General features: G+C 47.0%; 1 protein-coding gene across 1 annotated transcript in view; it reads right to left on the bottom strand.

The window, feature by feature from the left end:
• Positions 1–16,877: 16,877 nt before the first annotated feature.
• LOC139226598 (growth factor receptor-bound protein 2) overlaps positions 16,878–23,795 on the bottom strand; it is a 198,812-nt gene continuing 191,894 nt past the window's right edge. The window contains exon 5 of the mRNA XM_070857457.1: positions 16,878–23,347. Within this exon, the coding sequence (XP_070713558.1) occupies positions 23,162–23,347 (186 nt within the window). The 3' untranslated portion in view covers positions 16,878–23,161. The remainder of the gene's footprint in view (positions 23,348–23,795) is intronic.

Raw genomic sequence — 23,795 nt, 5'->3', positions numbered from 1 at the left:
AACGTCTCCCTGCCCTTTTTGGGCAGCACTATGTGGTTACCCCACAACAGGCAGGCTGCCTGAATGGATAGCTTGTCCTTTCGCCGCTGGAACGGCTTGATTAGCTCTTGCATTTCAACGGGGATGCTGGCCCAGCTCCCATGCAGTACACAGTTTTTTACTAGGGACAGCAGAGGATCTTGGCTGGTCCAAGTCCTAATCTGGCGGGACGTGACAGGTGATTTATCATTTTCAAACGCTTCCATGACCATCAACAAGTCTGCGGGCTGCGCCACCATCAACAAGTCTGCAGGCTGCGCCACTATCAACAAGTTTGCAGGCTGCGCCATTTCCACCCACATGGTGGGCAATGGTAGCCGACTGAGAGTATCCGCACAGTTCTCGGTGCCTGGCCTGTGGCGGATGGTATAGTTATACGCTGATAGCGTGAGTGCCCAGCTTTGTATGCGGGCTGAGGCATAAGTATTTTTTCCCTTGTTTTCAGCGAGCAGGGATATGAGGGGCTTGTGATCGGTTTCCAGCTCAAATTTGAGGCCAAACAGATACTGATGCATTTTCTTTACCCCGAACACACACGCTAATGCCTCTTTCTCAATCATGCTGTAGGCCCTCTCGGCCTTAGACAAGCTCCTGGAGGCATAGGCGACAGGTTGCAACTTCCCCGCAACGTTAGCTTGTTGCAATACACACCCGACTCCATATGACGATGCATCACATGCTAGCACAAGTCTTTTACACGGGTTATACAATACAAGCAGCTTGTTGGAGCATAAAATGTTTCTGGCTTTCTCAAAAGCAAATACTTGTTTTTTTTTCCATACCCAGTTCTCACCTTTAAGCAATAACACATGTAGGGGCTCTAAGAGGGTGCTTAACCCCGGTAGGAAGTTACCAAAATAGTTGAGGAGTCCCAGGAACGACCGCAGCTCCGTGACGCGTTCCTGATAGTCTCTGTCTTGGCATCTGTGGGCCGAATGCCATCCACCGCGATCTTTCTCCCCAAAAATTCCACTTCTGTTGCCATGAAGACGCATTTCGACCTCTTCAACCGCAGCCCTACGCGATCCAGTCGCTGGAGGACCTCCTCCAGGTTTTGTAGGTGCTCGACAGTGTCCTGACCCGTGACCAATATGTCATCCTGAAAAACCACCGTGTGTGGTACCGACTTGAGTAGGCTCTCCATGTTTCTCTAGAAGATCGCTGCAACCGACCAAATTCCAAACGGGCATGTGTTGTAGATGAACAGTCCTTTGTGCGTATTGATGCAGTTGACGCCCTTTGAAGACTCCTCCAGCTCCTGCGTCATGTAGGCCGAAGTCAGGTCGAGCTTGGTGAACATCTTGTCTCCTGCCAGCGTCGCAAATAGGTCGTCTGCCTTAGGTAGCGGATATTGGTCCTGTAGCGAGAAACGATTAATAGTTATTTTATAATCGCCGCAAATCCTGACCGTGCCATCACTTTTGAACACTGAAACAATCGGGCTGACCCACTCGCTGAATTCCACTGGGGAGATTATGCTCTCGCGTTGCAGCCTGTCCAGCTCGATTTCCACTCTCTCCCTCATCATATGAGGTACCGCTCACGCCTTGTGGTGACTGGGTCGTGCCTCTGGGACCAAGTGGATCCGCACCTTCGCCCCGGAAAAGTTTCCAATGCCTGGCTCAAAAAGGGAAGGAAATTTGTTAAGAACCTGGGTACATGAGGCCTCATCGACATGTGATAGCGCTCGGATGTCATCCCAGTTCCAGGGGATTTTGCCCAGCCAGCTCCTTCCAAGCAGTGTGGGGCCATCGCCTGGGACAATCCCGAGTGGCAGTTCGTGCCCTCGTAAGTGACCTTGACCATGGCGCTGCCCAGGACAGTAATGAGCTCTTTGGTGTACGTTCTCAGTTTCGTGTGGATGGGACTCAGGGCTGGTCTGAATGCCTTGTTGCACCACAGTCTCTCAAACATCTTTTTACCCATGATGGATTGGCTAGCGCCAGTATCCAGTTCCATGGCTACGGGTAAGCCATTCAATTTTACAATTAGCATTATCGGTGGACATTTCATCGAAAATGTGTGCACCCCGTGTACTTCAGCATCTGCCTCCGCTCTCTGAGGATCGAAATTGCTTTGTTCCACCATGGACCGATCTTCCTCTGCCACCTGGTGGTTAGCAGGTTTTGCAGAGCTTGCAGCTCATCTGCAAGCTCGTTGGAGGTGCCCCATTGTTCCACAGCTCTTGCAAACATACCCTTTGAAGCAGCATGAATAGGCTGAATGGAGGCCTCCACAACGCCAGCAAGGTGTGAATTGCCTTGCATTCATCATTTGTTGCGGACTCTGAGTCATCTGGGTCACCTGAGGCCTGCTGGCAGTTGCAGACTCATGGCTTGTGCCCTGTACATTTCTGCTCGCAAACACAGTTCCAGTTAATTTATGGACATTGCTAGCACTTGTGTGCTGAGAGATTTGTTTGGTGTTATCACTGGTGGACATAAACGCCTGTGCTATCGCAATGGCCTTACTGAGGGTCGGTGTCTCTACAGTCAAAAGTTTTTGTAGGATGGTCTCGTGGCCAATGCCCAGTACAAAAAAGTCTCTGAGCATCTGCTCCAGGTAGCCATCAAACTGACATTGTCCTGCAAGTTGCCTTAGCTTGGCGACGTAGCTCGCCACTTCCTGACCTTCAGATCGCTAGCACGTGTAGAACCGATACCTTGCCATCAGAACGCTCTCCCTCGGGTTAAGATGCTCCCGAACCAGTGTACACAGCTCCTCATATGACTTATCTGTGGGTTTCACCAGAGCCAGAAGATTCTTCGTGAGGCTGTAGGTTGGTGCCCCGCAGACTGTGAGGAAGACCGCTCTCCTTTTTGCAGCGCTTCCTTCTCCATCCAGCTCGTTGGCTACAAAGTACTTGTCTAGCCGTTCGACATCGGCTTCCCAGTCCTCACCCTCCGAGAACTTCTCTAGAATGCCCACAGTTTGCTGCATCTTTGCGTTGGATTCGTATACTCGTCGCCAGTTATTGTGTTCCTAACTCAGATGAGACTGCACACAAGGAGGTTAAAGTAACAGTGACCTCAGTCTTTATTAAGACACTCCAGAGTGAGGAACAGGCCTTAGGGGCCGGCTTATATACAGTGCTCCCAAGGGATGCTGGGATCCCTTGGGACTTCAGAGGATGCGTTCCCTGGTGGTGGAACATGGGAGTGCATGCTTTACAGATACACAACAGAGAAAGATTGCAAAGTGCTGCAGTACAGCGGGACCTGGGGGTACTTCTGCATGAAACACAAAAAGTTAGTATGCATGTACAGAAGTGATCAGGAAGGCCAATAGAATCTTGGCCTTTATTGCAAAGGAGATGGAGTATAAAAGCAGGGAACTTTTGCTACAGTTATACAGGGTATTGGTGAGGCCACACCTGGAATACTGTGTGCAGTTTTGGTTTCCATATTTACGAAAGAATTTTGTTGCTTTGGAAGCAGTTCAGAGAAGCTTGATTCCGGAGATGAGGGAGTTGACTTATGAGGAAAGGTTGAGTAGGTTGGACCTCGACTCATTGCATTTCAGAAGATTGAGAGGTGATCTTATCGAAATGTATAAGATTATGAGGAGGCTTGACAAGGTGGATGCAGAGAGAATGTTTGCACTGATGGGGGTGACTAGAACTAGAGGGCATGATCTTAGAATAAGGGGCCGCCCATTTAAAACTGAGATGAGAAGGAATTTCTTCTCGGAGGGTTGTAAATCTGTGGAATTCGCTGCCTCAGAGAGCTATGGAAGCCGGGACATTGAATATATTTAAGACAGAGATAGTTTCTTAACCGATAAGGGAATAAGGGTTATGGGGAGTGGACAGGAAAGTGGACCTGAGTCCATGATCAGATCAGCCAAGGTCGTATTAAATGGCGGAGCAGGCTCGAGGGGCTGTATGGCCTACTCCTGCTCCTATTTCTTATGTTCTTATGTTCAAACACTCCCAGGGCAGGTACAGCATGGGGTTAGATACAGAGTAAAGCTCCCTCTACACTCCCATCTATCGCTCCCAGGGCAGATACAGCACGTGTAGGGTAGCTGATGCCCAAAACTCACTGTAGGTTTGTAGACAGTTTACTCGGTGGTTGGTCACTACAGTCGCAAAAATTTTGTGGGACTTCGAGTATTGAAAGAAAGTTATCGACAAACGTTGCGTTTAAGCCAAATAAACTTTATTTCCCAAAATAGAATTAAAGTACAAATATAAAATAGCACATAAGCCTCACTACTTGTGCTCGTATTACCCAGTAACGGGTGATCAATCTCCCCCACTGGTGTCCTGCTTTAAGCTCCCAGCTTAAGGTCCAGCTTCTCTCTCGAGGGTGGGTCCTAGGTTCTCGCTGCCTAGGTGTGGTTTTCCCGCCCCAGTTTATACTATTCTATAATCTGTCTCATCTCCTTTGACTACACATTTGTCTGTGCCCTGGTGATTAGTTTATTCTTGTTACTGGCGATGCTGAAGAAGGATTGACTGAACTTCAGTTTCAATTGATAATTCATTTCTATGTTCAAGGCACCTTAACCTTATTCTCGGGTCTTCCCATCTTATGTTGCCATAGCCTGCATATTTCTACATTCCTCCCTTTGGTCATGTTAAATCGAAGATTATCATGATCACCCACCCGTTCATGTCGTCATAAGGCTTCTCTCGTCTTGATTTGTGCAAAGCTTGATAAACCTCTACATTCTCAAGTCTCAGTTTCAGCCCCTTTTCTAGTTTCAACATATTTCTCCATGTGAGGCATAAGCATACGGACACCATCACAATTAGGATCACTGTAACGTGGGGGAATATTCTGATCCACGGATGGATCTTGATCCAGAATTCCATCTGTCGTCCCACCAGGTGTCCATTGGAATATTTTTTATGTCTTTTCCTATTCCTTTGGTATTTTGTTCCACCTTTACATAGATTTGATGTACTCCAAATGGCTGTGGATCCTAAACTAATGTTCCTTTTTCAGCGCGATATTGTTATCATATTTGGCAAAGTAGTCTCTCAGATGTCCCCTCAGTTTGTCGGTCACGTTGATTTCCACGGCTGGCCTTTCTATGTTGATGATTTCATCATTCCCCAGTCTCATTGATATTTGGGGATGTAGACAGAAGCTGGAATCCTTTATGGGGCATACTCTATTCCCATAATGGTAAGTTTTTTCATTCGTGGTGATGCAGTAAGCCCCGTTTCCTTGGTAACTGGTTCTTACGATTGATTTCGTAGTTGCTTCACTCTTCATTGTGCAATTTACGGGAAGATTTCCTTTGAACCCACACCTGGCAGTGTTGGTGGAATAGATTTTGTATGGACATATCACCACTCGCTCTGTTTGTTCACATTAATCAAGTCTGGTGCCGACCAAGGTATCATTCTGTTCTACGGCATATGTCAACAGATGGTCATACCTTACCCAGACTCCTCCCAGTATTCTCCCTATATTCTGGACCTCCACCAGATTCATCTTTCCTTGCTCTACCATAATTGGTATACATATAACTAGACCCAAGGCGCTACTACTGCTACTGCTCTTGCAGTCCTTATTGAACTAAACTTTACTAAGTTTCCTCAGTTCACATTTGTTAATGTGACCATCATAATAATCCTTGCTTCTGACTAGTCTAAACAGTTGGGTATTGTTTATCCAGGTTGGTACTTTCCCCTGGTTAGCTAACATCAAATTTTCTCTTAGTTGATTCAAAACCCAGTCCCTGTAAACACTACATAAAGTTCGGCTTTGGGTTATATTGTCCTGTCTCTGAGTTACCCGGATTATTTTATTGATGGTTTGAGCATGTTCTTCTAAAACTCTCACTATCGTTTCCTGTGTCTTAGCATCATCCTTGCCTGCCTGTGATGAGGTTCGCTGATTGTCGTTCAAATCCTTTAGGGCTCCCTTGATCTGATTAATCAAAGTTTTAATCTTATCGTTCAAATTTGTTATATTCAGGGTATTTACAGTAGCCATACCGGCGCCATATACGGTGCCTACATCATTTACTAATCCTCTCTTCCTTCTCATTTTTTCCTCGGTGGGACTATCTCCTACCTCTTGCTTGAGCAACACCTTAACCAAATTCGCGTAGATGTGTTTCTGCTCCTTTGGACACCAGTCGGGCAATTTCATATTTAATATATTTTGCACAACAGGTACTAATTCGTATCGTATATTGTCATACACAACTTTTCTTGCCAGTCTTATAACACCTCCCCTTGGACCTGGCTTGTGTTTGGGGCAATCCCACACTAGAAGTGGGGTCGTAGCGATCGGGGTGATGGTCTGAACAATGAGTGGGGTTGTTGGCTCGGGGGTAGTAGGTGTCTGTAATACTCGAACCATTATCTTCCCTTGGTATTTACACGAGCATGTTGGGTTTAAGCTCTTCCGTGGGTTACTGATTATGTTGCTTACAGTTGGATTGCTGCTACATCCCACCATCATCTGTAAGAAGGTGCTTGACTTGCTTATATTGCAACACAGTTCTTTATCTATCTTAGTACAATTTATCCCATACTCCAAATCAACAGGATTTCCTCCCGATAAAACCCTATTGGTGCCCCCGGTGTTCCACATAGCTATCCATATCATGGCCTTAACATCATTTCCCGTGCAAGCAATACACACAAAGTTCAGTTGAGTTTCAGTTGCCGTCTCATGGCAGGTTTTTCCTTGGCTGCTACAATTGCACTCATTGTTGCCACTGGTAGGTGCTTGAAAACCTGCGTTGTCAGTTTGGGTACAGTTCTGGCTGTTCCGTCCGTCTGCGGTAATAGTTACATCCAAGTTCTCAGCGAGGATGATACAGCCGAGCACCAGCCCACAGCCCCCCAGCAGGGTGGGTACTGGGAATTTCATGTTCAATAATCAGTTACCTAGAAACAAAAAAGAATCAGGGTAGCAATTGTTCTTATTTACAGTTCACAAATGTCTTACTCTGCGAAGCCTTTTCCCCTTTTTCTTATTACACCCACCATTTCCCGCACCCGAGGAGTTTGGTGAATTCAATCCCTCCCTCATCCACTCTCCCTGATAGAGATTTAGGTCTACCCAATTTAGTCCTTCTGGGGTGTTGGGGGTGTCAACAGGGACCCCGGGTTGTTGGGCTGACAGTGGCTCTGGTGATCCCTGATCATCTTCCAAGAACAGATTTTCCACTCCTATTATTTCCTGAACCTTGTCCTTGCTAAATTCATGTGGAGTGTCATCTTCAATGTCCTCGTCTTCTGTAGGAATGGCTACCCTTTCTTCTTCTTCCAAAGCATCCATCATAACACGATGTTGGTGTGAGGCCATTTTCCCAAAGGGTTTTAACTGGTTTATATGGTGCCATCGACACCTTCCTTTGTCGTCCATGACTTTGTAACTGAAGCACTAGCTTGATCCATTACACTGAAGGGTCCCACATATTTTGGGCTTAAAAAGGTTCCTTCCTTCTGCACCTTAAACATGACCTGTTCCCCAATCTTGTATTCTACGGGTTTTGTCTTTCCGTCAAAATAAGCCTTGCTTTTCTGGTGTTTTGGTCCCATTTTCACCGCAGCCGTCATTTTTGCAATTTTCAAATATTCTAATAAGCTGGTCATGTATTTCTCAGATGATGCAGAGGTCCTTTGAATTTCGCTCATGTCCATTACCATGGAGGCCTCAACATCCCTCATAATCCTGCCAGTCATCACTCATGTGGAGAGTATCCAGTCGATGCTGCCATGGTGTTGCGGATAGCCATCAACACATACGGGAGGCATGGTTTTGCTGTACCATTTTCCTTATCATTGTTTTCAATGTTCTATTCATTCTTTCGACTGTCCCGCTGGATTCCGGGTGATAAGCAATATGAAATTTCTGCTTTACTCCAGCTAACTGCATGACATTCTGCATCACTTGTCCGGTAAAATGGGTTCCTTGATCCGAGTCAATGCATTCGGGAAGTCCCCATCAGGAGAACACTTCTTCCATAAGGATTCCTGGCAGTGGTGGTGGCGGAATTGTTATTAGATGGGAAGGCCTCTATCCATTTTGGGAAGACATCTATAATCACCAGAATATACCTTGCTCCTCCAGGGCAGGTGGGTAGTGGTCCGATGTAATCAATTTGGAGTTGGGTCCAGGGGCCCTTCCCTTGTCGAGTATGGCCTAATAATGCCTGATTCTTATATTTGCCTGGATTGTTTTGTGTACAAATTAAACAGTTCTTGACATATTTCTCTATGTCCTTTTGTATATGTGACCACCAACATATGTCCTTGATCTTGGTAGTTTTTCTATCTATTCCTTGGTGTCCACATACATCATGGGACTGATAATTTATTTCTGATCTCTCTACCTCCGGTACTATGTACTTTCTGTTTTTCAGTACCACTCCTTCCTTTAGCGTTAGGCTAGTTCTATATTGACGATAACTTTTAGGGTAGGGCTCTCCCAACTGAATTCGTTTCAAGTTTGGATCAAGGGCTTGGCTTTCTTTCAAGTCAATTCCAGTTTTGGAGGACAGTATGATGGCTGAAAGGGCTTCCATTTCTTCCTGATTTTGTTTATCGTGAGGGTTCCATGGGTAACCGTCTCTGGACCCCTGTGTTGCTGCTTCATCCGCTAGTAGGTTTACTAACGGAGTTGTTTTTGTATGAGCCTTTACTTTGGTCATTACATATTTCCCCAGGCCTTTCGTAGTTGCATCAAAGATTATTTTTAGGAGTGGGCTGGTTGCCAATGGTTTTCCATCTGCTGAAGTGAAGCCTCTGGTTTGTCCGATTGATAGGAAGTCTGTCAGGCTGTTGCACCTGTAGCTACTGTCCGAATACATTTGCACTGGGGGCGGGAACGATCTTGGGTGTGTTATTAGTTAGTTACCGCACTTAGTTCCACCTTCTGGGCTCTCTTTAGCCCTTCTAGTTTAATCGATATAGTTTCGAGGGCTTTCTTGCCGTCTTCTGTCATTATACTAATCCGAATCCTGTTTGTTGTTGACCCTGACTTATTGACGAGGAGCCATCTACATAAGCGTGAGCTTTAATTGTTCCACCGTCATCCTGGCAAAATGTTGCAATCATGTGGGTTTCCTGGGTACAACAAGCTTTGTGCGAGGGTAGTCAGATTGGGTTGGTACTGGACGTGGAGATCTGGTCCCTGTAACAGCAATGTCCAGCGAGCTATCCGCTGTCAACTCACAGATCCGTCTTTGAGATTGCCGTCGAGAAGCATTTTAATAGGCGTATGGGCAATAAGAATGATCAATGGATTAAGGCCAATAATGGGGAAGAATGGGCGAGCTGCCCAGAATACTCTAAGCAGGTTCTGTTCACATGGAGTATATGTCACTGCCACAGGAGTGAGATCATGCCACACATACCCCACTGGTTGGAGTTTGCCGAAAGGCTATCTTCACTGGAAGTGGTTTCCAAATAAAAGCTCAGCGCAGGGTCTGGGGTTCGTAACGCAGGGGCTTGGATCAAAGCCGTTTTTAATTTAGAAAAGGAATTCATATGTTCTTGGGTCCATTCCCAGGACGCATCCTTTCGCAGTAAATTATACAGGGATTTGGCTATTGATGAAAAGTCCTCTATGTGGTCCCGACAGTATCCGGGAATACCCAGAAATGATCTGAGGGACTTAACATCTGTGAGGATGGGCAGTGTGGCAGTTGATTTTTTTCCTACTTTCAGTAACATCACGCTCACCTGACTGGACCGGCATCCCAAGGTATTGCACCACTGGTCTGGCTATCTGAGCATTTTTGGGGTTAATTTTGACTCCCATTTCATGCAAGGTGATTAGTAGTTCATTCAACAGGACTTTATGCTCTTGTAGGGTGTCTGTTTGGAGCAGAATGTCATCTACATATTGGACCAGGGCGGTTGGCTTGGAAAGGTTTTTCAATCCGTTTGCCATCATGTTTGAGAAAATTGATGGGACTATCATGGAAGCCCTGGGATAGGCAAGTCCAGGTGTATCGTTGCCCTTTAAAGGTGAAGGCAAACTTGTATTGACACTCCTTGGCCAATGGGATTGACCAAAACCCATTGCTTATGTCGAGCACCGTGAAAACCTTTGCAGTAGGGGAACAACTTTGAGTGAGCTCTGGGAAGGTGGCCACAGTGGGTGCCACTGAAGCGGTAACCTTATTCAGTGCTCGATAGTCAACGGTCATTCGCCATGACTTGCCGGGTTTCACCACGGGCCAAATGGGTGAGTTATTTGTAGAGGCCAGTGGTCCAATGACGCCTTGCTGTCAGGGGCTGTGGAATAGTTTGTCTCAAATCGGATTCAGCATCTGCTGGAATGTTATATTGTTTTTGGGGCGGAGGGGCGGGGCTGGTAATGAATATTGCCCCCCTGGTTCTACCGCAATTCTGTTTCTGCGTGGCAAAGGCTGGGTTAGGATACGCTGCACATCCGGATCGGCTGTCATAGTGGAGGGATCAAAGGTAAGAGTTTTCATACAACATACTCGCTCCTCATACATCCCCGTAGGTATCCACCCTTCCATATATGCCTCGCGCATTCTCCAAATCCATTTGTTTGCCGGGTCATATGCCAAATTATACATTCTCATAAAATCAACCCCGAGTATCGCTGATTCGCCCTTCACTTGCGGCATCGACAGACAGGCGTGTCTAAATTTGGAACTGCCCAATCGTATGTCTAATGGTGTGGTAACCTTTGCAGCCTGCCCATGTCCGGTGAAACCGCTAAGGAGAACCGTCTGGTCAGTTCAGTCGCTATGTGAGAGAGGGTGGTGGCTTCCCAAACATGTTCTGGATCTGCCCGTGTCCCATAAAATGTGGTACCGTGCCCTCCTACAGTACCTGGCACCGTAGGCCGCCCATGTTCATCATGCCCTGTCTCACACACGATGCCCAAGGTCGAGTCCCGTCATTGGGGACTTTGGTCAGACTGGTTATAGTACGGTGCCATAGGCCTCCGTTCAGAGCCTCCCTTTCCCCTAATCTGTGGATGCGTCTTGTGGCTCTACATTCCCTAGCCCAGTGACCCAACTGTCTCCCCACAGTTGGAGCAAGTCTCCGGGTTCCTCCCTGATACTGAGGTGGACCTTCTGCCTTCCAGGCCGGAGGATCATATGCCCCGGCATATAACTGAGGCCTGCAACTTGCCCTTCTGTCTATTCTGGTCCTGTTGCCAGGCCACTGTCATTCTCCGCAGTATCCACGCTTCAGTAGTATCAGCGGCTCACGCATCTGACAAGCACAAGGCTGATTCAGTAGGGTGTGAGATTAGAGACTTATGCCAATTGTTTTCTTAATCCATCGGCTAAATTTTGCCGATCTAAATCTCCCATTAAAACACCCCTAATCGCTTTGCGTGGGTATGGGGGTGCTCTCCCAGGGCCTGTCTAAAGTTAGCCAATTCCATGACAGGGTCCTTACTGTTGACCACTGATACATCCTGTATAGCGGTGCACAATTCCGCCAAGGTTCCTCCTCCCAGCCTTTGTGTCTGTGGCATGGCCCCCAAAAATAGCCGGTCCCACGCCCATGCTTTCCATAATTCGAAACTATTTTCCCTTCATATTTAGTGATAGCTTTGGAAATGTCACATAGTTGGGAGACACTCAACGGGGTGGAGTACCGTATGGGTATGACCCCCTCGGCACCCGTACCCCGAGTAGTTATCATGGGATTCATAGGGGCCTGACACGCTCGGCGGTAAGGATCATTGGGGGGCGGAGGCTTTCCCTTTTCCTCTAATTCTGGGTCATGTTCAGACTCATAGGCTGCCTCAGCCAAATCAGCAGAGCTCATTTCGGAACCCCCTTGGTCAGAGAAAGCGCAAATCATTCCTCTGTGGGAGGATAATTGTGCTTTTAATTTATCAATTTCTTTACGGCAGGGAGTATGGTCTGATCTATCACACTTCTCCATTTGGTGAGACGACTGCGTTACCCCAAGGACTGACTTCAAGTCTTGGCATTCGGTTGCCAGGCGATCTTGGGCCGATCCCGATGCCCTTAATTCTTCCTTTAACCTATTAGTCTCAAATACACTTGTGTCTACGGCTCGCAGACTAGTCGCCATATGGACGGTACATATCTGTTTTTCGTCCAGGAGTTGGGTATTTTTTCTCCTTAATTCCTCTATTTCCCTTTTTAGTTGAAGGGAGGAATGGGTATTTTCGTCCCTTAATTCCTCTATTTCCTCCTGGAGTTAGGTTCGTTCATTCCGTAGCTCGTGATAACAGCATATTTGTAATTTTTACTTTTCAAGGTTTTACTGGCGCCTGTTAAAATAGTTTAAAAAATTTTTTGGCCCGTGCTTTCAGTTGGCCATAACATGGACATTGTCGACACCCAACTGCGAAATTTCTGAATCATTACTCGGTTAAACTGCTCTTCCCAATCTTGGGAGGTCTTTTCCTTCGTTTCCCCCCCCCCCCCTTTTAGTCGCCATACTATCCTTAGTCCTGGTCCCTGACCAGTTTAAACACTGACTTTCCTTAGTCCTGGTCCCTGACCAGTTTAAACACTGACTTTCCTTAGTCCTGGTCACTGACCAGTTCAAACACTGACTTTCCTTAGTCCTGGTCCTTGACCAGTTTAAACACTGACTTTCCTTAGTCCTGGTCACTGACCAGTTCAAACACTGACTTTCCTTAGTCCTGGTCCTTGACCAGTTCAAACACTGACTTTCCTTCTATCAATACTCTTTAAATTCACAGTCCCATCCGGGTTGCCAATTTGTTGCCCAAAACTCACTGTAGGTTTGTAGACAGTTTACTCGGTGGTTGGTCACTACAGTCGCAACAATTTGGTGAGACTTCGAGTATTGAAAGAAAGTTGTCGACAAACGTTACGTTTAAGCCAAATAACTTTATTTCCCAAAGTAGAATTAAAGTACAAACAATGTATAAAATAGCACATAAGCCTCACTCCTTGTGCTCATATTACCCGTTAACAGAGGCGATCAATTTCCCAACTGGTGTCCTGCTTTAAGCTCCCAGCTTAAGGTCCGGCTTCTCTCGAGGGGGGTCCTAGGGCCTCGCTGCCTAGGTGGGGTTTCCCCTCCTGGTTTATAATATTCTATAATGTCACATTTCTTTTGATTACACATTTGTCTGTGCCCTGGTGATTAGTTTATTCTTGTTACTGGCGATGCTAAGGAAGGATTGACTGAGTTTCAATTGGTAAATCATTTCTATGTTCAAAACACCTTAACCTTACTCTCGGGTCTTCCCATTTTATGTTGCCATAGCCTGCATATTTCTACAGTAGCATTATGATTATGTTATTGAACTAATAATCCAGAGACAGGAGTTCAAATCCTCAACTGGCAGTTTGTGAATTTGAATTCAGTTAATTAAATATGGAATAAAAAGCTAGTATCAGTGACGATGAAGTTATCGGATCGTCATAAAAGCCCTACTGGTTGCAGCTCCGACAGCACTCAAAAACATTATCGGGACAAAGCAGCCGCTTGATTGGCATCCCACTCACCACCTTCAACGTTCACTCCCTCTACCACCATCGCACCGTGGCTGCAGTGTGTACCATCTACAAGATGCACTGCAGCAACTCGCCAAGGCTTCTTCAGCAGCACCTCCCAAACCCAGGACCTCTACCACCGAGGACAAGGGCAGCAGGCACATGGGAACACCATCACCTCCAAGTTCCCCTCTGTCACACACCATCGTGACTTTGAAATGTATTGTAAATTTCTTCATCCTCGCTGGGCTAAAATCCTAGAACTCCCTCCCTAATAGCACTGTGCGAGTACCTTCATCACAAGGGACTTCAGCGGTTCAAGGTAGCTCACCACTACCTTCTCAAGGGGCAATTGGGGATGGGCAATAAATGCTGGCCTGGCCAACGACGCTCACATTCTGAGAATGAATCAAAAAAAAGATAGGGCGAGTAAAGCTTCCTCTGCACTGCCCCATCAAACTGTCCCGGGTTGGTACAGCACGGGTTAGATACAGAGTAAAGCTCCCTCTACACTGTCCCATCAAACACTCCCAGGGCAGGTACAGCATGGGGTTAGATACAGAGTAAAGCTCCCTCTACACTGTCCCATCAAACACTCCTAGGGCAGGTACAGGGTGTTAGATACAGAGTAAAGCTTCCTCTACACTGTCCCATCAAACACTCCCAGGGCAGGTACAGCACGGGGTTAGATACAGAGTAAAGCTCCCTCTACACTATCCCATCAAACACTCCCAGGGCAGGTACAGCACGGGCTGGAGTAAAGCTCCCTCTACACTATTGCATCATTCTCTGGGTGTCTGTAAACTCTGGCTCATTAACCTCAATTACTTCAATTCAGTTCAGACCAAAAAACAAAGAACATCTCTAAAGAAAGTTTATTATAGCACAGCACATGCTGACAAATATCCAGTGACGTACAAGTCTTCTTCCTTTTGTTCTTCAGGCACGTTTCCAAATGACTAAAAATAACTGAATATAAGTGAAGAAAAAGTTAGCTTCGACAGTTAAACAAAAATTGAAATCTTTGTACCATTCTTAATGTGAACTAAACTAAGGCTCCCGCAAACGGGCTAACATCTGCAGGCTGAAGCCGCCTTTTATCTGTAGTTTTCTCTCCACAACTATTTTAATTTCTCATGCTTGCTGTGAGTTTTGAACCGCTCTTTTTTCCCCTAACTTTGGACAAAGGGAGGGCAATAAATGCTGGCCCTGCCCACAGGGCACCGAGTGCAGGGTGACGGAGACATGGAGCACCACACGACAGTCAAAGATGACTGCATCTGTCACTGCGCCTTCCTCTAAAACATGCTGACACTCCTCACTGAATGTATTAGTGTTGGGCACTGCTTGATCAAAACTGGACAGGTTATAAATAACCCTTGGGCCATTGGCCCCCCTCAGTAGAGGGAGCTTTAATCCATTTAAACGAGTCTGTGTCCCCGACTGTGTCGCAGGCAAATTGTGATGCTTGATGTTCAAGGATAAATGTCTCTAAACTCTAGTCCAATTCAGAGTTTGATTGTGCCATGGCAGAATAATCTAGTGTAAGGTACCAGGGTTAAAAGTCAGTCACAAGGCTGGGAGGACTTCTCTACCGAGCAGAGCGATCCGCCAACAGTCCTCAGATCCCTGTTGTATGACACCCCCACTCTGCTCCATTATCTGGGTGTGCTCACTGTTGCAGGGTGAGTGTGTTTTCACTTACACGTTTAATAAAATAATAGGATTCAAAGCATTGAACGCCGACAGCCACAGACTATTAAGCATCCAGTAATAACTATTATTGACAATAATTAGACATACACTGAACAGCAACTTACGGCAAAACCTTGCTAGCAGACCGGACAATTCAAACACCTTAGTGCGAGCTCGCAGTTAAACACTGATCAGACTGGAGAGAATTCGGAGGTCTCGCTCCGGACACCCATCTTACAACTGGTACGTGACAAGTACTTGCATTTATAGAGCGCCTTTAACATAGTAAAACATCCTACAGCTTCACAGCAGCGTTATAAAACAAAGTTTGAAACTAAGCCACAAGGAAGAGAAGAGGTAGGTTTTAAGGAACGTCTTAAAAGAGAGAGAGGTAGGGAGGCGGAGAGATCAAGGGAGGGAATGCCAGATATCAGGGTCTTGGCAGCAGAGGGAACTGCCACCGATTATAATCAGGGATGCTCAGGAGCGCAGAATTAGAGGATCGCAGATATCAGAGGGTTGTGGGGCTGAAGGAGATTAGAGAGATATGGAGGGGCAAGGCCACGGAGGGATTTAAAAACAAGGATGAGAATTTTAAAATTGAATTGATGTAGGTCAGCGAGCACATGGGTGATGGGTGAGCGGGACTCCGTGCGGGTTAGAACACGGGCAGTCGAGTTTTGGATCACCTCAAGTTTGCGGAGGGTATAAAGTGGGAGGCCAGCCAGGAGTATGTTGGCATAGTCAACTCTCGAGGTAACAAAGGCATGGATGAGGGTTTCAGCAGTGGATAAGTTGAGGCAGGCAATGTTACGGAGGTGGAAACAGGCGGTATTAGTTATGCCGCGAATGTGTGGTCGGAAGCTCATTTCAGGAGCAAATATGACACCCAGGGAGCAGTCTGGTTCAGCCTCAGACTGTTGCCAGTGAGAGGAATGGTGTCTGTGGTTTGGGAACACAGGGCCTGTGGCGGGGACTCCACAATCCGCATGCATAACATTACCTAATCCCACTTCCCATGTACCTTATCAATAACTTTCGTTTTAACGGGTACCATTCCCCAAACTTTGATATAGTTGATTGAAATATTAATCCAAACATTAAAAGGAGACAGTTACAGTGAGATTAAAGTCCCACTCCAGGGACATAAGTCTAAGCTGACATTCCCAGTGCACTGCTGAGGGAGTGCTACACTGTCGGAAGTGGCGTATTTCGGATGAGACGTTAAACCAGGTGAATGTAAAAGATCCCACGGCACTATTTCGAGGAAGAGCAGGGAAGTTATCCCCGGTGTTCTGGCCAATATTTATCCCTCAACCAACATAACAGGAAGTTTACCTGGTCATTATCACATTGCTGTTTGTGGGAGCTTGCTGTGCGCAAATTGGCTGCCGGGTTTCCTACATTACAAGTGACTGCACTCCAAAACTACTTCATTGGCTGTAAAACACCTTGAGACGTCTGTTGAATCTCTCTTAACCTAAAGTTCCCCAACTTCCTTTGCCTGTACAATTTTTAATTCCCAGTGTCTAAACTGAAACATTGTTAACAGGGGCACAGGGGGAGGCGAGACGGCCGGGGAGGGGGGGGGGGGGGGAGAGGAGGAGGAGATGGGGACACGGGGAGGGAGGGAGGAGATGGGGGCACGGGGGGGAGGAGAGATGGGACACAAAGTAAAGAGAGGAGCAGGCACTTGCCAATGAAAGAAAGAGCCAGATTACTTCATGAAGAATACACAGCATTTTATTATTCACAGTTAATTTCTACCTACCAAATGCATTGAGAATCAAGGGATAAGTACACAGGCCTTTCCATTTTAACATTGATTTTTTTAAATATATACATGAAATGTCTGCAAGGCTTATGATATACACCAATTCAAAAAAAGTAAACAATCAAATGGTCCAGGTGCCAAATGCTCTTTCACACAGTTCAACAGTTCAGGTGTCAGTGTGCAGAGGAAAGTTCAAACTCGCTCGTCTCATTTCTTAGCAGTTTTCCCAGTGTAAGGCAAAACAAACTCACAAGGCAATTAAACTTAAAAATCTATAACTGGACTCCGGGAACCAAAACTCCATTTCCCATCAAGCTGTAGCACAGTCCAAACTCCCGGCGCCCAGTACTGCCTGCACCCTGACCCCAAAGTACGGCCGGGATCACCAGACTTTCATCAGCTCTCTGACCAGTCCCCTCCTCCCCGGACATATTGTCCAGTGTGTACCAGACTCGGTGCTGCAGTAATGGACTGTACACGTGTGTATCGTTCTCCAGCTAGTGTGTAACCATGTCCTTTATTCCCCACTCGAGTTCCAGTGTAATGATGGGCATATAAAGTGTTAATTATCACTCAAACTCTGAAAACACCCACCAACCAATTAGAGTCTGTCTTACCAAAGTGGGGAGGGTCTGTCACTGTATAACACTGGGGTATAGAACAGGTGGGTACAGGTCTGTCACTGTATAACACTGGGGTATAGAACAGGTGGGTACAGGTCTATCACTGTATAACACTGGGGTACAGTACTGGTGGGTACAGGTCTGTGACTAACACTGGGGTACAGAAGAGGTAGGTGCAGGTCTGTCACTGTATTACACTGTGGTACAGTACAGGTTGATACAGGTCTGTCACTATATAACATTAAGGTACAGGTCTGTACTGTATAACACTGAGGTACAGTACTGGTGGGTGCAGGTCTGTCACTATTACACTGGGGTACATAAGAACATAAGAATTAGGAACAGGAGTAGGCCATCTAACCCCTCGAGCCTGCTCTGCCATTCAACAAGATCACGGCTGATCTGGCCGTGGACTCAGCTCCACTTATACGCCCGCTCCCCGTAACCCTTAATTCCCTTATTGGTTAAAAATCTATCTATCTGTGATTTGAATACATTCAATGAGCTAGCCTCAACTGCTTCCGTGGGCAGAGAATTCCACAAATTCACAACCCTCTGGGAGAAGAAATTCCTTCTCAACTCGGTTTTAAATTGGCTCCCCCGTATTTTGAGGCTGTGCCCCCTAGTTCTAGTCTCCCTGACCAGTGGAAACAACCTCTCTGCCTCTATCTTGTCTATCCCTTTCATTATTTTAAATGTTTCTATAAGATCACCCCTCATCCTTCTGAACTCCAACGAGTAAAGACCCAGTCTACTCAATCTATCATCATAAGGTAACCCCCTCATCTCCGGAATCAGCCTAGTGAATCGTCTCTGTATCCCCTCCAAAGCTAGTATATCCTTCAAGTAAGGTGACCAAAACTGCACGCAGTACTCCAGGTGCGGCCTCACCAATACCCTGTACAGTTGCAGCAGGACCTCCCTGCTTTTGTACTCCATCCCTCTCGCAATGAAGGCCAACATTCCATTCGCCTTCCTGATTACCTGCTGCACCTGCAAACTAACTTTTTGGGATTCATGCACAAGGACCCCCAGGTCCCTCTGCACCGCAGCATGTTGTAATTTCTCCCCATTCAAATAATATTCCCTTTTACTGTTTTTTTTCCCCCAAGGTGGATGACCTCACACTTTCCGACATTGTATTCCATCTGCCAAATCTTAGCCCATTCGCTTAACCTATCTAAATCTCTTTGCAGCCTCTGTGTCCTCTACACAACCCGCTTTCCCACTAATCTTTGTGTCATCTGCAAATTTTGTTACATTACACTGTCCCTTCTTCCAGGTCATCTATGTATATTGTAAACAGTTGTGGTCCCAGCACCGATCCCTGTGGCACACCACTAACCACCAATTTCCAACCCGAAAAGGACCCATTTATCCCGACTCTCTGCTTTCTGTTAGCCAGCCAATTCTCTATCCATGATAATACATTTCCTCTGACTCCGCGTACCTTTATCTTCTCAGTAACCTTTTGTGTGGCATCTTATCGAATGCCTTTTGGAAATCAGTACAGTACAGGTGGGCACAGGTCTGTCACTGTATAACACTGGGGTATAGTACTGGTGGGTTCAGGTCTGTCACTAACATTAGGGTACAGTATTGGTGGGTACAGGTCTGTCACTAACATTAGGGTACAGTATTGGTGGGTCCAGGTCTGTCACTAACATTAGGGTACAGTATTGGTGGGTATAGATCTGTCACTAACATTAGGGTACAGTATTGGTGGGTACAGGTCTGTCACTGTATAACACTGGGGTACAGTACTGGTGGGTACAGGTTTGTCACTGTATAACACGATAATCAGTACTGGTGGGTAGTGTATAGCAGGATAAAGTACTGGTAGGTACTGGGCGGTCACTGTACAACACTGGGGTAATACAGCTAATTGCCAGTGACTGAGAGAAATGTGAGGGGATGAGTTAAGATCTCACAGTGCTTTACACAATAATAAAGTGAATTGACTGAAGGGCAATTTCCCTCCCCCCACCCAGAATAGGACATTGGTACCAGAATGTGTTCACCCAGCCCAGCCCAAGCCAATACTGAACGCTGTCTTACACAGATTTATGCAGCTAAAAATAAATTAAACAAATTTGCAACACGTGTACATAATTTTGTACAACAGCTATGATTGTTGTGATGACGATGTTAAAATAACTGTCATTTGTTTCCAGTGCTGGTTATTTTATACAGTTTGAGACAGTGACAGGCTGGGGAACAGGACACCTGCCATTACAGACACACAGTCACTTGCAGACAGTCACTGCTACACCGAGATCAGCACCTCCCACTGCACCATGGCCCACACCAGGCTGCCTCCAGCAAGCCTCTGAACCAGTGCGCCAGTTTGTGGCTAGTTGGATGCGGCGAATCACAGTGTCCCATGCCTTCTGTCGTACGACATCCGTCCAGTTTATCAGTTCAGGCTGAATATGGACCCAGCTCCCAGAGGTGAAAGTATAGGCGGAACCCAACAGACCCAGTCCCTGCATTTAAATGCTCAGCTGCTTCGATCTGGTTCAGATCCTGCTCCGATTTATCATCTTAGCACTTTTTGAGACAGCGGGTGGCCGTGAAAGGCGCTATATAAATGCAAGTCTTTCATTCAGATGCAGTGTATTGCAACACTTGCACTCTGATTCAACCACCGGGACTCAACCAGTGGGTCCTACCCCACTCGACAGTACTCGGGCTCAACTGATGTAGCCGCTGCCAATTAACGTGTGCGCTTCCACACAATGGTTGTAAATGTTTGAGAACGCTGTACGATACGGTACCACGTCCACCCCACCCCTGCTCAATGAACAACCCTCCATTCGGCTCCTGGGCTTTCAATCACTACCGAGCTGCTGCTCAATCACCAGAGCTCAAAGGCACTGGGTTCCCCATTAAAACAAGTGATATACTGAAGATGTTTAAGAGCGCACATGGGAGATTGGACTGTGCTGGTGCTGAGCCAAATTGCCCATGTACTTAACACATAGATGGTGCTTCCAGCTGGGCACATCAGCAACATTGAACAGAAAGCCAACAGCAATAAACAAACAAGCTGCCGTTCACAATTCATTACATACATTTTAATGTCAATGTGCTACATCACTTACAGGCATGGCAAGGGAGATTGGGGGAAGAAAGTCCACGGCAGCCATCGACACAGGGGTCCCGTTCATATTATAGCAGGACACAGATCACAGGCTGGCTTTAGTTACCTCCTGCCTTGCTTTGGGGCCGGTCTTGCTGTGTATCCAGGCCGCTGTTGGCTGCAGAATTTCCACCCTCCCCTCCCCTTTAGTGAATGATCTTGTCCGTTTGGATCTGGGAGTTTCTGTTGCAGTCTGCTCTTCAACCAGTCGATGCATCTGCAAAAGGTTCTGAGGAATTGGTTGCTATCCTTAGCCTTCTCAATTGATGCCTGGAGCCATTCTTAACATTATTCAGTAACTAAACATCGCCCTGCATCAGTGCAGACTGCATATACCACCATTAGCAAACCTGACCGGAAGGAGTCACCTGGAGGTACTAACGTCCACCGTATTCCTTACTTGTAGTGGTCGCTGATAGCAGTGGCTCCAGATTTGTACTGAGTGAAAGCTCTGAACATTCCTCTTTCCCTGGATTGGTACTGATCTATCCTACACTCCCGATTCCTCCACCCAAATTCCCTGCACCTTCCCTTTATGTTGAAAGCATGTCCGCTCGTCCCCCAAGATCCCACGGCCAACACTGGTGGACACTTGGCTATAGGGACGACTGTGCCCATTGAGTCTGCCTGCCTCCTCCCTCCCACCCACGGCAAGATGCTCCTCCAGCTGCCGGGCATTAGCCATGCTGCCAGTTGCCTGCTGAGCAGAATCGGGTCCCGGGCTGGCACTCCGGACCATCGCAGGGGGTTACACTGGCAGCGGGAGCGCCCTGCCAGTGGGGAACGGACCGTGCAGATGGCCAAGGGCGTGCCACCAACACCGAAACACTAGGCTGGCAAACGGCGGCGGTTTTTGGCAAAGTGTAACTGGACTGGGGGGGGGCGGGGGGGGATAAAAGGCGTGGTATCCCGGGACTACAGCAACTGGCCTTGGCCTGAACAGCAGTAACTTGGAACATGCTTCAGTTCCAACTAATCTCCAACAAGAGTCACGTGATCACTCGTGCTTAAAACAAAATGGTCACAGAAACGGATTAAATTATTAGTGCTCGCTTGCAACAGAAACAAGCAACAAAGGGAGAATTAAAAAAAAAGCAAGGCAGCTTTAAAAACAAACCAAAGTTCACTAAGAACTAGAACTTCTCAGTTTTTTGTCAGATAGTGTGTTCAGGTCAAGATAAAACAATTGAGCTGCCATTGTTCAGGGGGCTGAGTAAGACTTGACGGCTAAAAAAAACTCAAATACAGCAGAGCCACTGCTGTTTTATATAAATACAGGTCTGGCTGGAGGGGTGAGCTGGATCGAATGGTGCAAAGCCCAGCAGGAATGTGGAAAGGCAGGATCACTGTACTTACCCTACTCCTCAGCACAGAGTATTTGTAGCCCCAGAGCCCACACCCCAGGAATTCACTGCCCAGGAATCGCCTCATGGTGAACTAATCTGCCGCCTCCAACATGCATCAGTTACACAAAGCCCTGCCGGTGCTGCCAAGGGTGTAACTTGCTGGTGCACCTGCTGCTTATACATGGAACGGACGCAATGGGCAAGAGTCGCTCTGTCCCAGCCTCAGCTTGCAGTGGAGAGCGCGCGAAGGGGACAAAAACCAGGCTGCTGGATTCTCACCCACCCATGGGACAGAAGGCCAATATTGCTCCTCAGCGTGAATTGCCCAGAATCTGCCCGCCATCTCTGAACTATCTGCAGCTCACAGTGAATGGGAGCAAGAGATATGTTATTAGCCAGGGTCTGCGTTGGTATTTTAAACAAAAAAAAAAACGGGAAATTAAAAAGGCACTATGAAGACAGAATTCAGAAATTGCTGAGCCATACACCTTTAAGACCATAAGAAGCCTAAGCTCCTGTATAAACTAGAACATGCCGCTGATTAAAGCCGTCAAGTTAATCTCTAAAATTACAAGTCATCTTGACAATTTATACATGATTCCTATAGCTTCTCACTGCTAAAAGAAACTTTCGGTTTATTTCCAAGGACAAGCTAAATTAACATAATTTGTACAAAAACGAGAGAAAAAAATCAAAGCAGGAATTCCGTGTCTGAAACGCACAAGGCCGAGAATGAATTTAAAAAAAAGACCCAAGGCAAGGACTGTTACTGACCTGCGGTCTGTGTTACATCGCTGATAAGGTTATCCAATATTTGCATAGAGAAAAAAACATTTATATTCGACAACAGGATTAGAGTAATGGAATTATAACCCATGCAGAGATTGACAGGGGGAGAGGGGGGGGGGGGGGGGGAGAGGGAGGGGGAGGGGGGGTGGTGTGGAGTAGCTGTGGAACCCTATTGGTCAAACCGCTCAGCCTTTCTGTTTGCCCCCACCGCCCCCCCCACCCACATCGTAGAATAGGTTTTGGCGCTCTAGATTGAAGTTCCGTACAGACTGCGAAGTTCCCGGGAAGGGGGGGGGGGGGCCCCGCCACTGCCTTCAGGTATCAGCACTGCTGTCCATCAGATGTTCCTGTTGACCGGGGTGACGTAATTGCGGGGGAACATGCCCGACTGCCCGTGGCAGCTGCCCTTCCACCAGTTGGGATCCGAGTTGTCGAGGACCTGGATGAAGTCGCCGCGGCGGAACCCGAGCTCGCCTTCCTCCTGCGGGTCGAAGTCAAAGAGCGCCTGCACGTACGTGGGTTGCTGGGGGGAGGGGAGAGAACAAAGGCAGAGTTAACCAGTGTAAGAAATCATGAATTGGAAAAAATAACTTGAGATAAAAAGTCTCTTCAGACTGGTGTTAGAATTAAAAATTCATTCCGCGGTACAATTCCACGGTACCTCGGGAGCCTCTTATCAACAAAGCAGACATTCAACACCACCTCCAGTGCAGCTTTCGGCCACCTGAGGAAAAGAATGCTTGAAGACTAGGCCCTCAAATCCACCACAAAGCTCATGGTCTACAGGGCTGTAGTAATATCCGCCCTCCTGTATGGCTCAGAGATGTGGACCATGTACAGTACACACCTCAAGTCGCTGGAGAAATACCACCAACGACGTCTCCGCAAGATCCTGCAAATCCCCTGGGAGGACAGATGCACCAACGTTAGCGTCCTCGACCAGGCCAACATCCCCAGCATTGAAGCACTGA

Source organism: Pristiophorus japonicus, chromosome 16 (genome assembly GCF_044704955.1).
Source record: "Pristiophorus japonicus isolate sPriJap1 chromosome 16, sPriJap1.hap1, whole genome shotgun sequence".
Taxonomy (NCBI): domain Eukaryota; kingdom Metazoa; phylum Chordata; class Chondrichthyes; family Pristiophoridae; genus Pristiophorus; species Pristiophorus japonicus.
Note: the sequence above shows the minus strand (reverse complement) of the source record. Positions and strands in the feature narration are given on the sequence as shown.